General features: G+C 45.6%; 1 protein-coding gene across 1 annotated transcript in view; it reads right to left on the bottom strand.

The window, feature by feature from the left end:
• Window positions 1–3,902: 3,902 nt before the first annotated feature.
• The window catches only part of BORCS5 (BLOC-1 related complex subunit 5), a 63,014-nt gene continuing 52,953 nt past the window's right edge, over window positions 3,903–13,963 (bottom strand). The window contains exon 4 of the mRNA XM_061358769.1: window positions 3,903–5,355. Coding sequence (XP_061214753.1) covers window positions 5,125–5,355 — 231 coding nt within the window. The 3' untranslated portion in view covers window positions 3,903–5,124. The remainder of the gene's footprint in view (window positions 5,356–13,963) is intronic.

Here is a 13,963-nt window from a genome sequence, read left to right on the forward strand (position 1 = left end):
GCTTGTACTAACTCTGTGTTCATTAGCCAGCTGCTCTGTATGCTTTGGCTGAGAGTGAAGTTATAAATTGATTTCTACCAGAACATCATGGTGGCAAAGGCCAGAGCTGTGGCTGGCGCTTCTGGGGAAGGCAGTGGGCTCCTATAAGGCAGTTACTGCCACTTGTCAAATCTGAAATTACTGAGATGCAGCCAAACTCACCTACATTATAACCCCGACTGAACTCCTAGCTACGCTGCACCTGTTAAAAGTTTCTGACATAAAAGCAGAGCTTTTCTAGCACGTTCAGACATTACAGCATTATAATACAGTATCACTACTATAGTATAGAAAAAAGACCACAGCTGGAAATTCAGGTAGAATAACAGTGCTCATCATCAGAGGTGTTCTCCCTTCCGTGCCACCTTGCTGGGCATCAGGCTGTCCCGTGCAGGCTCACATTATGAAGAAGTTAAAACCTCATAGTAGCTGTTGAAAGCAAGCCGCCTGAGAAGTACCACAGACCAGCTGAAAAGAGGCTGAAAGTGCAAACTGACCCATTCAGTGATGGGTGAGCAATCAGTAAGAGATGAGGAGCTGGCAGGGCAGAGGCCTGCTCAGGGACACCCAGCTCCACATCCTTCTGCAAAAAATGCTGATGTAAAGCATCTGTGAGGACATGGTCTCTTTCTGACAGGAATATAAGGGGGAGGGAGTAAGAAATGAGGAATACTTTCTGCTCACATTTAGCCTTTGTACTGAATGTTAGGAAAGCTGTTGAGTGCAGACAACATCCAAGTGTCTAACAACATAGGCAGGGAGTACCTCACACCACAAGTGCTTTGCACAGGAAAGCTGCAATCTTACCCAAGTGTCTGAATCCATCAGTCCCAGAGCCTCTTCTTTACTTCCACGAGGCTACCAGCACAGAAAAGGTAGGCATTCAGCTGAACTACTGTCCTGCTGCTGGCGAGGTACAAGCATCACTGCACACATCATTTGTTTAAACTGGACATTGGTGCCAAGCAGAATTCAACAGCACCAAAATAAATCCCATTTACTTTCATTGTGGGACACGGGTTTCCTTATAGCCCCAGGGCAGCCAGAACCAGACTTGTGTGCAAAGCACTAAAGCTGTGACCTACCGTGCTGAGCAGTGTGTACTGCCCATAGACATCATAGCAAGAAGTGGGCTGTAAATGAACAAGTGAGGCAATTGGAGAAACAGCACACTTGGAAAAGAGCAATCCCAAACGTTTTAATGCTGGAGCTAGGGAACATGCTGCACATAGGAAGCTGGAAGCAGAGCAAGTCTGCAAACAGGATAGACACCCATCAACCAAGGACTGCTCAGCCACAAGACTGAAGATCAAAATACACCCTTGGCAGCTTGGGAATGGGAGACATACCACCACAGTACCTCAGCAAACCAGTGGCACACAGTCTGAGAGAGGAGGTGGCTCATGCAGTGACTGGGCCTGTGAAAACATGTCTTTCTACTCTTTCTGTGTAAAAGCTTAGAGGAGGGGAAATACACTTTAAATATTTAAATATATTTAAATATATTTTATTTTAAATACATGTATTAAAAAAAAAAAAAACCACAACATTATTTTCTGTCCCCTTCAGCAGATCTTCACAGAAATTGCCCTGCAGGGAGGTTGGCACGTTAGCACCCTATCAATGCATTAAATTACAAAAACAATGGAAACAACACAACAAATCTGCGTCTGTAGCACACTGACCAGTGTACAACACAACAAGCACCAGTGGCAGCACAAAGCAGGAGTCACAACAGCAGAGTCAGGGGAAGAACCAAAGCAGATCAGGCCAGCAGGGAACAAAAGACCCAGAGACTCGCCCTGTTCTCCAGCTTCTCAGAAGACTGCATACGAAGAAGCTTAGCCCGTACCTGTACCACACACCACCTCCAAAAGCAGAACTGGGCAGAGATGTTTGTTTTCAGTGGAGCACACCAGATTATTCTGTTTATAGCACTCATCTCATGAGAGAAATAACAGCTAGTACATTTATGAGAGATACCTGAGGCCTTGTCCAAGAGCATTTGGCTTAGAAAATTCATAAGCAGAAAGGTAATTCCAGTCACAGCCCACATCTCCTGCTAAACAGCAAAAAAGGAAGCAAAGCAACAACTTCACCTTGAGCATCACCTGCCTCTGAGATGAATCTGAAAGCAGCGCGCATAGCAAAGCAAACAAGGAGCAGCCAAGCAACAAACAGCAGCTCAAAAGGACGTGGCAGGAAATGTCTCCCCCTCAGCCAGAGGGCCAAAGACTTATAGTTAATGAAGCCACAGACAGTGTTTTAAATAAAACTGTAAACCATGGTTTGAGAACAATTAGAGGGTGCACACTCTCTTACAGTACCCAATACAAGAGACTATCACCTGTGGAATGAAGGTGATGACCCATGTGCTTTGGAAGAGATTGGCCTTCACATTTCAGCTCCACTTGATTTCTTTCTAGTTAATCTATCATGTTGTTCACAACCTACCCTTTAAAGAAAGCTTTAGCTGGGCAGCTGATAGCATATCCACAAGCTTGCAGGCCAGTGTTCATAGGAACAAGTGCTTTCTCCCATTATCAGCCCACTGCCTAGGTGTTCTATAGAAAATGAGGAAGGAACTGATTTGCAGCCTTCACGCCTACAGTCTTTAGACAGGAATACAATTCACTTGCCCTCATTAGCACCACAATGCTTTGATCTGATACTTAACAGCATGAAGCCAAATGTGTAGAAGCTTTACAGAAGAGAGCATTGCAGCCTAACCCCTGCCTCGAGATCCAATATCAGGATCTTCCCACCAGTATAGGCTTCTAGCACACCAGGGTGCGGGATATCCATGATCCCTTCTGGCAGACGGGTGAATGTCGCACATTCTAAACTTCCAGACAGCATCATCTGGATGAGGAGGACAAAACCGCCTGCAGCTGCTATTTAAAGCTGCTGAATATTCTGGTGTGTCTGATGACAGGAGGCAGAGGCTGCTCCATGACGGACAATGAGGACCTGCACGGGCATGGCCATGATGAGCAGGTTTTCTTCAGTTGTCAAGTCTCATGTGAGCCTTTAACAAACCTACTGTGAAATACTGCAGGACGCCTGAGCAAGGATCCCATGTTCTATCCTGTACAACATACAGCATATGTCCATGTGTACACGCCTGTGTAACAACTCCAGGGTGGAGGCAGCAGACAGGAAGGCCCACCCTGCTACCTTTACTAGAAAATCTCCTAAGTTCCTTACTCTCTCTGACACAGTCACTCTTCCTAGGGCATCATTCCGGGGGATTCATTTCTACAAGACTGTGCTTTCAGACAGTGCGCAGCACGTCCTGAGGTTCAATTACTGCTATGGTTCAGATACGTACCTCAGTTGCCTGCGGGCTGTACCCCAGAAATCCACTCCAGGCTACATGGACTTTGGGAATGCAACCAAAAAACAGCCTGTTACTTCCTGCCACCAGGCAATAATTAATACCATCAAAAACTTACTACGCTCCTACTCCCAAATGCCTAGAGACAATCTTTTGCTGCTAAGTACTCTAAAGTACTAAGAGGTATTGAAGCAAGTCGCCTTTGGCAATCACCTAGTCTTGTGTTGTACTAGAAGATAGACTGTCACTGACTCCCAAATAGGGCTGCCCTCACCACTGGAACTGTGCTCCTGACATACACCCACACCATACATGGGGTTCTTGGGCATGCTTTTGCCTTTCACCAGCGACAGTATGCCGGGACTAACACACACAAACCTATCCCTGACCCAGCAAAGCAAGTGCTCCACCCTTCTGGTTACATGCTCATTCTGCTGCAGACAAGAGCTGCCACGCAATGGTGACGCAGGCTGTTAAACCCCAGTTCTAGAGCTGCAAGTATTTTTACAGCAGTATTTTACAGCAAGTATTTTTACCCTCCAAAGCTCAGGGAGGTGCTGCAAATCACCTGCAGCCAGCACACCAGTGGCAAGCTTGGCAACCATCCTGTCTCCCACAGGCCAGCCCAGCACCCAGGGGGCATGGACATGTTGCCTGCCTTCCTTCAGGGCTCTCATCCTGGGAGAAGGGAAAAACACCGTTGCCTTTGGAGCAGTTTGCTGAGCACAGTCCCAAAGAGCAAGGTGTTTTCAGTCATTAAACACCACGCCCGGGCAAGCTCTCAGTGTAACAGCAGCTAAGCCAAAGCACGGGCCAAAAGGCCGCCTTGTGTCTCCTCCTTCCAACTCCATATACTTGAAGGTAAACAACTGCATTCCTCTCATAGAAAAGACAGCACCAAGACAACTCTAGTGTCCCAACAAAAATAAAGAGAGACACCTCGCGTCTAACTTTGGATGCAAAATGTGCTCATCTGGTCAGTGCCAGTGCCTGTCAGAACCACTGTGCAAGGTGAGGAACACAAAATGCCAGCAGCTGGGGCACAGGGACATTACTAGGGCAAGGGGGAGAGGAAAACTAAGGCTTGCTTAACATTAACACATACATATGTGTAACAGTTATTCCTTTACAGCTTCATAAATTAATGAGCCCAAAAAAACAGGAGCCTTGAAGAGGACATGCCAAACCCCTGCTCTGCACGCCATGTTAATTATGATAATAGGCAGATTTTAATAAGCCAGTCCCTAGCTCCTGTACTTTCACCTGTAACACACACACACATTTCCTAGGCCAGGGGATACCAAAATCCCTGCCAGCCATCTAATGGTCTAAACCCCAGTGGCACAAACCCCATGTCAGAGCGTCTGTCACACCCTGTGTCCCTTTGAATTTTTCTAGTTAAAAACAAAATAATAAATAAATCAGGTGAAAGAAAACTCCTCATCTGTAAACCCCCATCTCGTCACAGCAATGGAACCGGGTGGCAGTAGTGGAGGAGACAGGAGGGTGAGAGGAGGGAGATGAAGGGATGGTAAATCATCTTCTCCAGACGACAGGGCCGGGCGGGCTCCTGCATTCCTGGCTGCGCAGTTCTGGCAGCTGGCGCTGCTCTTCCTCCAATGCTCTGGCAGAGAGTCTGGCAGCAGTGTCATGCACCCCAAACATCTGCCATCCAGCCCGTTGAAGTGTGCCTGTGCTGAACACTGGAGCCTGAAGGTGAGGAGGACAATGGGAGCCTGACGGATCAGCTAAGACTTCAGCTCCCGGTCAGGTTTCATGCTGAAGGGCTCCAGCCTCTCGCTCTCCGGCAGCATGCTATTCAGCCGCTCCATCAGTGGGATCGTCTGGTCGATGCCCATCTGTATACGGCGGAGGATGGCAGACATTTCGTTGACCTTCTGGATCTGCTCTGCATACTTGGCATACTTCTTCTGGCGCTCCTGCATGAAGCCATAAAGGGTTTCCACGGAGCAGTCCATCTGTTTAAAAACAACAAGCAGAGCGAGGCGCATTAGGCGGACTGTTAGCACAGGTCCTTCTGTAAAGTATCTTTCCTAAGAGCATCTGAGAAGCACCTTAAATACCCTACTGGAGATACAAGCTAGGTAAAAAGGAGTTCCTGTGTAGCTACATAACGAGTTTGTCATGAAATGGGATAATTCACAGCTGTGTACTAGGGAGGATAAATGACCACCTGAGTTCTACATCCAAACACTGAGAAAATTCTGTATTCACAGGGCTGAAAGCCAACAGGCACTGCCAGGGATATCCCAAATAAACCATCTGCATATTCTCCAAGTTATCCAAACCCAGGGAGCTCATAGCCTCTGCCTACACCCGTAGTGTATTTTCAGTGGAGACTGTTCATTTGCAAGTGTTAAGCTCTACCATACTTGCCAGACCTAATTTCAGCAGCTTAGCAAGGTTGCTCTGCAACTGAGCCACAGCTGTTATTACCATTATCACCTGGAAAACTCCTGCCTTGAGAGAGAACCACAGTGGATTACTAGCATCCCTAATTTCCCCGAATCCTAAAAATAGAAGTGTTATGACTGACCCCAAGAGAGACATTAAGTAAATCAGCCATGCAATTAAACACAGTAAGCACCCAAACATGGCTGGAGCATGGTGACAATGACAGGAACTGCAGTGCTATTCCTGCCATTGAGTGACGAAGGCAGCCTTTAAAATTCACAGCCCGACTTTCTCTTCAGACAGATCTGCAAACTCCAGGCAGGACAGCACTGTATGCACATGAGCCAGGTCAGACTGTTTCAGCTGTTTTACACACTGTAAGACATGTTATGTCTTACAGAGTGCTCGCTAACAGGACTACTCCAAGCCCTCAAGCGCACAGCCGAAGCTTGGGTGCTCTGGCTCACTGTAGCTGTGCTTGATGAGCACAGTTACTTCAGTATGCTGGCTGTTCAAATTGAACAGTGAGCACGCATCCTGCAAACATACTCTGTCCCCATGGAAAGCAGTACCCTCACCTGGGACTTGGTGCTTGCCCATAGTGGCTGCCGAGATAACGGCAGGAGTGGACATACACTGACCAGTTGCCTCCCTCTTACCACTGTTTTTCTGAACCTCTGCCATCCAATTACCTCCAGAGGAAGAGGTCATGGCTTGTGATGAGGCAGCCTCAGGGAATCTGTGCTGAGAACTCCTGGTCTACCAGGAAGCCCAGGCCAAATAACATCCCTCACTGGCAGAGACAAAGCATTTGGTGGAGAACAGCAACTGTACCTGTCGTCAGAGACAACACCACTTTATCAGTGCAGTGCTAAAATCCAAGCCGTGCTGACCAGATCTGACTGACTCTGTACTTAATCAGCAACTGTAATCCTGACCCAGTGTGCAGTGGTGCTGAGCTGCAGAGGAGAGCCTGCAGCAAGGGGAGGACTGGGTGGAAAGGATGCAAAGCTGGAAGGGGCATCCCTCACTCAGCAGGGAAGCTCCACCAAACATAGCACTGCCATCCCACTGGCAGCAGCACGGTATACCACTGGGGCAAAAGCTGGGGGAGCTGTGTTTGCTCCCTTTCAAGCCCTAGGGAAGAGTTCAAGTCAAAAATAGGCAAGCAAATATTTTATTGAGAAACCTAAGTTACAAACAGCATTGAAAACAAACACACAAGTTTCCGCTCAACTGTCATGGGGATTTAGAAGGCATTTTTTTCCACCTATCACCTCCATCAGAGCTGGATACAGCATCAATTAACCTCTTATTTCGTCTGTACTTTCTAGTGCTCTCAGGCAGATTTCTTCCTCTTTGCCTCTGTGCTTTCCTGTGAATTCCTTCCTCCACGCTTTCATGCACAGGACAAAATAAAAACCAGCAGAGCAGGAAATTCCAAATAGAGTAGAAACAATTTAAGCCTACACAGGGGTTTCTATTAAAACCCCAGCTTAATAATTTAGTAGCTTGGTGCTAGCTCTGTAAATTGGAGTGTGTAAAAGCAGACCACCACCAGGTCTGTTCGGGGTGGAAGTAAATTCAACCCAGTGCCTAAAAACATCCTACCTAATGAGAGACAGTGGTGTGGAGTGGCAGCCAGTAGGAAACCTGCCAAAAGCCAGCACGCCTCATTAAACTGAGCAGCATGGGGACCCAGGCAGAAACCTCCTCTGGTGCTGAAGTTCTCCTCCACAGGCAGGTTCTCCATGTGGCCTCAGCACAACAAGGCAAAGCTCACACCCACCAAGCTCTGCAACAAAAAGATACAAAGGCCCCCTTTTCTCTCTATTCCAATAAATTCCATCTGCTGACTCTTTGGCCCCATATGTAAATACCAGTAACATCCACTTACTGAAGGGGAAGCTGGAGCTGACCTGTAAAAGGAGGAAGAAATGCAGAGTGGCCTTCCAAGTTCTCAGCTACTTCTGGACACATTCACAATGGCTGTAAAAAAAGCTGCCTCACAAAAAAGAGAAAGGGTGGAAGTGAGTGCTTCCTATGGTTTCCCTACACCTAGTGTTCAAGTTTGCCAGCTGTGGGAGGCCACAGCAGCTGCACAGCCAGAGACACAACAAAGAGGACTGAAATTAAGTAACTGTAAGGAAAAGTCAACTTTTACTCAGTCTGAACCTGGTGTTTTTAACTAACAAATCAAGAAAACCCTCTGCATGTTAACGCCTGTATAGAAATGCCAATGCCTCTTTGCAGCTTTCCTTGAAGCTGGCCTAAATACACACTTACATCCTTCCTGCCTCCTCCCCTCCAAGCCATCTCCAGTGCCAGACCTTGTGCTTTTACCTCTCCTGGCAGGCAGATCCATTCCTCTGGCACTCTGACGGGGCCTTCAGTTGCAGGCCTCGGAGGGTCAGTGCTATTTGTCCACCACAGAGACTAAAACTGTCCTTTAGGAATCTGCAGTGAACAGGGAACACACATAAGAATCTGCTTAATTCCCATCTATTTAATTCCATGCAGTAGCAGTAAAAAGCACCCAGAGAAAGGGAGCTTAGGCAGAGTCTGCACCCTTGCCTACAGACAAGGAAGTCCATGCTTTTGAAGGCACCCTTGAGAGTCAGATGAGTGAATTTGCCTTCTCTGAGCAGCTTGTGTCAACTCCTCCCTGACCTTAGGCCCTGCCACATTCTCTTCTGGAAAGCACTCGGGTCTCAGCCTTCTTGCCCACCCCTGCCTGAGAAGCTTTCTGGGAAGCTCAGCAAGACACCTCAGAGCCAGCAGCTCTTTCAGTGCCCTATACCCATCTGCAAGTGTTTATCCAAACCATTGTTTCTGTTCTGCTTGCTTCCAGCTTCCTACTATGCCAGGCCACCACAGCTGCAGACAACTCCCCCATCAGCAGGTCACCAGCCTGCACCCATAAACTGTGACAGATGCGGAGCTGTGCTGTCACCAGGCCCTCAGTGACTTCACCACTGAGGCTTCACCATCAGCCATTTTCTCCTTCAAGCATCACCACTGAGTAAGCTATCATTGTCCCCAACTTATAGAGTTCAGAGAGTTGAAAGACACGACCTGAAATCTGTTTAGAACAGAAGCAGAGGGCAGAGCCCAGGATGCAAAGTCAGGGTCGTAATTCTCATCAAAGCAAGAGATTCTCCCCAGCCTGATCTTGGAGAAAAAAAGACATGCTCTCAGTGATAGGGTGAGACCTCCCACTGCACATTTTATTTCTTTCCAAAACCAGATCCTCCTTTTAAAGCAGCAAACCCAAGGCTGGACATGCCCAGAGCAGATGACAAGCTATTTTTGCCTTCTGACATCAAAAAGGATGGAAGAGTTTTTTCAGTTTTATTTCTAGTATAGTATCATAAAAATAGGCAAGCTGAAACTCACCTTCCAGCCTGACACACTTTTTTTGTACAGCCAGTGACATTCAGTATTTGGGTCTGTTCCTGTTTCAAAGCTCCTCCATAGATCAGTAGCAGCAGGACACTATGCTTCAGCTTCATGTTTTAAACATTAAATGACATCTACTGGTCTTTTCTGTCTTCAAATGAAAACAGATTCACAATTACCTCCTACAATAGTGCAAGACAGCTATTCCCCCACTTGAATGGGCCCCAGCACAGCCTCTCCTGCTACACCATTCCATGGTCAACCAGTAAGGGCTTGCAGACTCTCCCCTGCATTACACAGGCCCATTTGATGAAACACAAAAACAACTGAGGGTACTCTGAGACATCTTGCACACCACAAAATCTTGCATTCATTTTTGAATTCTTCTTGGCCCACACTGCCAAGCAGAATAAAGACATTAATTTAGCCCACAAAAAGACTGAGGTCAGCACCAGACACTGCTCAGTTCCTTTCGAGAGACCACACTGAAAACAAACCTGTCAGGGCCCTGTACATACCTCTTACCTGGCGTGATTTTATAGCACCTCCATCATGGGCATGCTCTCAGCATGCCCAGTGTCCTAAGCTCTCAGAAACAGAGGTAACATCTCATTAGTTCAACAACTGAGACTGAAAACTGCAGCTAGACGTATCTCCCTTGGTTGCAGAACATACAAATGCAATCATAAGTTCATTAAACTTGGAATCAAATTGCTAGAGAGGCACTGCTGACATTCGTAACAAAACAAATACGTAACAAAACATAAGAGGAAGCTCTGTCAATTCCAGCTTCTCTACTCTCTCCTTAAAATGCCAACAGGCAAGATGATGTTTTGTTTCCCCCAAACTCAGCAACAGCCTTCAAGAGCTCAGCTAGACATCCATTTGTGCTGTGTCCCTCTGCTGTCAGCTCCCATCCCCTATGGCTGCCACTCAAAAAAACACAGCAATTAAGGCACAAACCTTACTCCAGAAAGTTCACTTGCTAGAACAGCACCCCGAGCACAAGCAGCCTTTCCCTTCATGTTGTCAGGTGCCTGGCTGGAGTTAAATGGACTCCTTCCTGCAGCTGCACAAAAAAACCAGATCAGAAAGTGACAGGCAGGAACATGGCTGCATGGAATATTAGTCACAATGTGCTGGTGTGAAAATACTTCTCAATCAGTGCACTTAAAACTGAAGACAGCTCCTCTTTCTGTACTGCTTCAGAACAAATGTGCTCAGTGAATGGGGTTTTTTCTTTTTCACTCTTCCGCTTTCTCTTTGATAGTATCACTCAAAGCCAGCACAATAGGTCGTGATGACTTCCTGATGATGGGAATACCCTCTGTTTCTCCAACTCATCCCACACACTGGTAAGTGGTAAACTCACTGGGTAGTATCTTTCCCAGTACAGAAAACAGAGATGCCCAGCCAACGATCCCATGTCTTTCTCTGCAGCATCGGTCACGAGCACAGCTCTCATGAGTACCCTTCCTCTGCTCAACTGTCAGGTAAACAGTTATAATTTAAGTTTTGCTTATCACATCCAAGACTGAACCCTTTTGCTCCCTCTGTAATCTGTCATTGCTGTAAACAAGTGACAAGGGTTATTCTGTCTAAGCACTGCATAGATCACAGTCATGTTAGAGAATGAGGAGTAACCATTTTAACCAGCTCTAACACTGAGTTTTAGTAACATTAATAGGTACATCAGAGCTCCTACTTTAAAGTTCTACAGCTAAATCCATACCTGGTCCCTTAGAGCTATAGTAGATACATGCTAGCACAAGACAGGCTGCTGCACCTGTAACACCAAGATTCAACTATTCTGGGAGGCCCTGGGTTGCACAAAAGGAAAATCAGAATTCAGAAGAATTAGAAGGTTCATTCTTGAAATTAGCTCTTCCGCCTTGATGTAAATCTTTTCCTGCATATTGTGTTATTGGACAGGATATGTTTGTCACTACCCCGCAGTCTGACCTCCACAGCCCACGTTTCCCTCACAGCTCCGACTCAAGCCTTCCCTGCTTGAGAGCTACCAGCATCCCTCTGCCAACTGGCAGTCCCCCAAGCTTAAGTTAGTGATAGCAGTCATAACTGTTGCTAAAAAAAGTCCTAAAGCTATGATTAAAACAATACCTACCTCTCACCCAGCACTAATGAACTAGTAGACTTCCAAGCGTTTGAAAAGGCAGGGCCTCACTTCACAGAGGTGGTTGAAAATGGTCAGCAAAGCCCGACAACCACCAGCAATCTGGCATCTGGTGCCGTAGACACCATAGTCAGCTCTCCAGCTTGGACACATCTCGTATCACCAGTCCTGTTCTACTGGACTTTCTTTACTTAATTTCCCTCAACACCACAGCTACTTACCATTTTTCCCTCCCAAAACAGCTAAACCACAACATAAGCAAGTGAAACTCAGGGTACAGTTTCACATTACACAAAACCCAACCCAAACTCAGGCTGCAAAGCAGCAGTCCCACCCTCCTCCTTCAAATTAGCTTCACAATCACAGACGCAGTTCTGCACCTAAGTTGGCGGGGGACTCCAAAACAAGTTTGGTCTTCTCAGGCTCTCCTTCAGTGGCTTGGACTGCTGCCTCATCAGCTTGCTTTACTGACCTGTCAGCCTAACAATCACTGGAGTAGCAGGACCACCGCATAAAGAGAAGCATCATCTCTCCCACTGCACATGTTCCTAGACCCTAATTTGTGTCCCTCTGCTGTGGCTGCATCAGATTTTAAAATGCACAACAGGATTCTTAGGGGGCAAACAATTACCTGATTTTATCAGTAAGTTTTCTAAGCTGTCACCAAGAAAAGGTTATAGTAATTTCTAGCCTATTGACTTTAACTAGTAAGAACACTTTTTAGAGTTTTCCATTGCTGCTTTCATGGAACAACCTATATATGTCTAAGAAGTCATCCCTAAACCCTAATTGTGACTGAAAAATATAACATTACATCCAAAGCATCAGAAATGCTTCCGTACCCCTCCTAAATGGCAAAGCAAGTTTAAGAAAAACTTTATCAGAAGAAAGCACACAGACAATACATAAGATTAATGAACCTACATGTGCGATGCCCTCACAAAACCTCTCTTTCACGGAGTCAAGCTCCACAGAAATTAGTAAGAAACTCCTACTCTGTATTCAATTAGCTGTTCCTGGAGAAAGAAAAATCTGTATCTGTTAACAGTGATCTGTTACCTAAATGATAACTTGCACAACTCTTATTTCAGACTACCTAATAATTCTACTACATAACATGGCCTCCACTTTCCTCATTCCCTGATCTTAACACTGCTGCTGTATTACTCATCCAGAAGACTCCTATATCCAGCCAGAGCTTGCATATTATGGGACAACAGCACTTGTAAATGTTATTTACCCTTAGGCTTTTATTTATCATAAATTTGAGTTCCATACTTTCAACATGTCAGAATGACTTGTTTTAAGCAAGTTGTTTTTTTCCATAAAAAATAAGCTTTGATTTGAAAAAGACATGACTACTATAAGTAGTGAGGTGTTTCTCAGAAAACACTTCTCATTTCAGAGTGAAAAGGTGCTATCTAGCCAGCATCGTTACACTTGTAAGCTATCTGATACAATGGTACTATTCTTAGCTTTACACTTCGGACCTGATAGCTGTAAGTCTTCTTTTCCAGATGTCCTACAGAAGGTCTTTCCAAATTTCTCAAAGGGAGTTAATGCTACCTTTGCCATATTTGGTCAGGGTTAGACATACTGGAAGAAAGTGTTTTCTAGACGAAAAAACTAATTAAGAAAAACCTCTTAAATCTATCTCAAAGAATGAAAGGAGCCGAGTTTTAACCATCTCCTAGTTTGTTAAAGTGGTAAAAAGATTACCTAGGAATCCCTCTTCTTTGTTGTCTGTCTGGGGAACTGCAGACAAAGATGGGTTCAAGCACCCTGCCACACTTACACAGCTAGTCCAACACATCTGGTTGCACCAGACCTGCTTCCCATGTGCTGTACAGATGTCCTGTATACACGCAAGAAGGCTGAAGCGTGAGATACACAGGGGCACAAGCCCAGCAGTCAGGAATCAAGGACTTCTGGACATCTGACAGCGCAGATGAAGCTTTTGCTCTTTCCTTGACAGCCACAGTTGTCATATGAAAGTCCACATCAACAACTTCTCGCCAGGAAAATTCAAAGGTATGTCAGCTCTAACAATGTTAGCCACTGATAATCTGAAAAATTCCTGAAAGATCTTTTAAAAACTCTACATCAGCTCTTTCATTATCAAACAGAACATGAAATAAGCCAAGTACATCCCAGTGATGATGAAAAGGGGAGGATCTATTCCTTCATTCACAAAAGAGCTGCTTTTAAGACTGACTCCACCTTACTTCCACAGTACTAAAGTCCAAATGTCGCAGCAGTTGTCTGGAGGTCACAACATCTGATTGTAAGTTTCTGGCTTAAGGAAAGCCTCAAGGGAATCTTGAGCACTGTAGATCATTTCCACAGCAAGCTCTTCTGAGGCTGTAGACTATTGTTCAAAATATGATAACAAGAGTTACATACTACCACCAGTGATCAACAATTCAGACGAAAGTTCAATGAGTGAGCACTGGTAGCTCTAATTCGCTCTGATAATTACTTTTATTGTATTGAGCTGCAGTGGTCTCAGGTTTCACAAAGGCCTCAGTCTTCTTATTTATGTCTACAAATGGATCTTTAGAACAAATTGATCAAAAGCAAGAAGGCATTCAAAAATTTACAGTATGACCTGGAAGGAGAACTTACGATTGAAAAGCAAG

Source organism: Neopsephotus bourkii, unplaced genomic scaffold, assembly GCF_033783945.1.
Source record: "Neopsephotus bourkii isolate Nb327-2 ecotype Australia unplaced genomic scaffold, CSIRO-AGI_Nbou_v1 NB_107, whole genome shotgun sequence".
In the NCBI taxonomy this organism is placed as follows: domain Eukaryota; kingdom Metazoa; phylum Chordata; class Aves; order Psittaciformes; family Psittacidae; genus Neopsephotus; species Neopsephotus bourkii.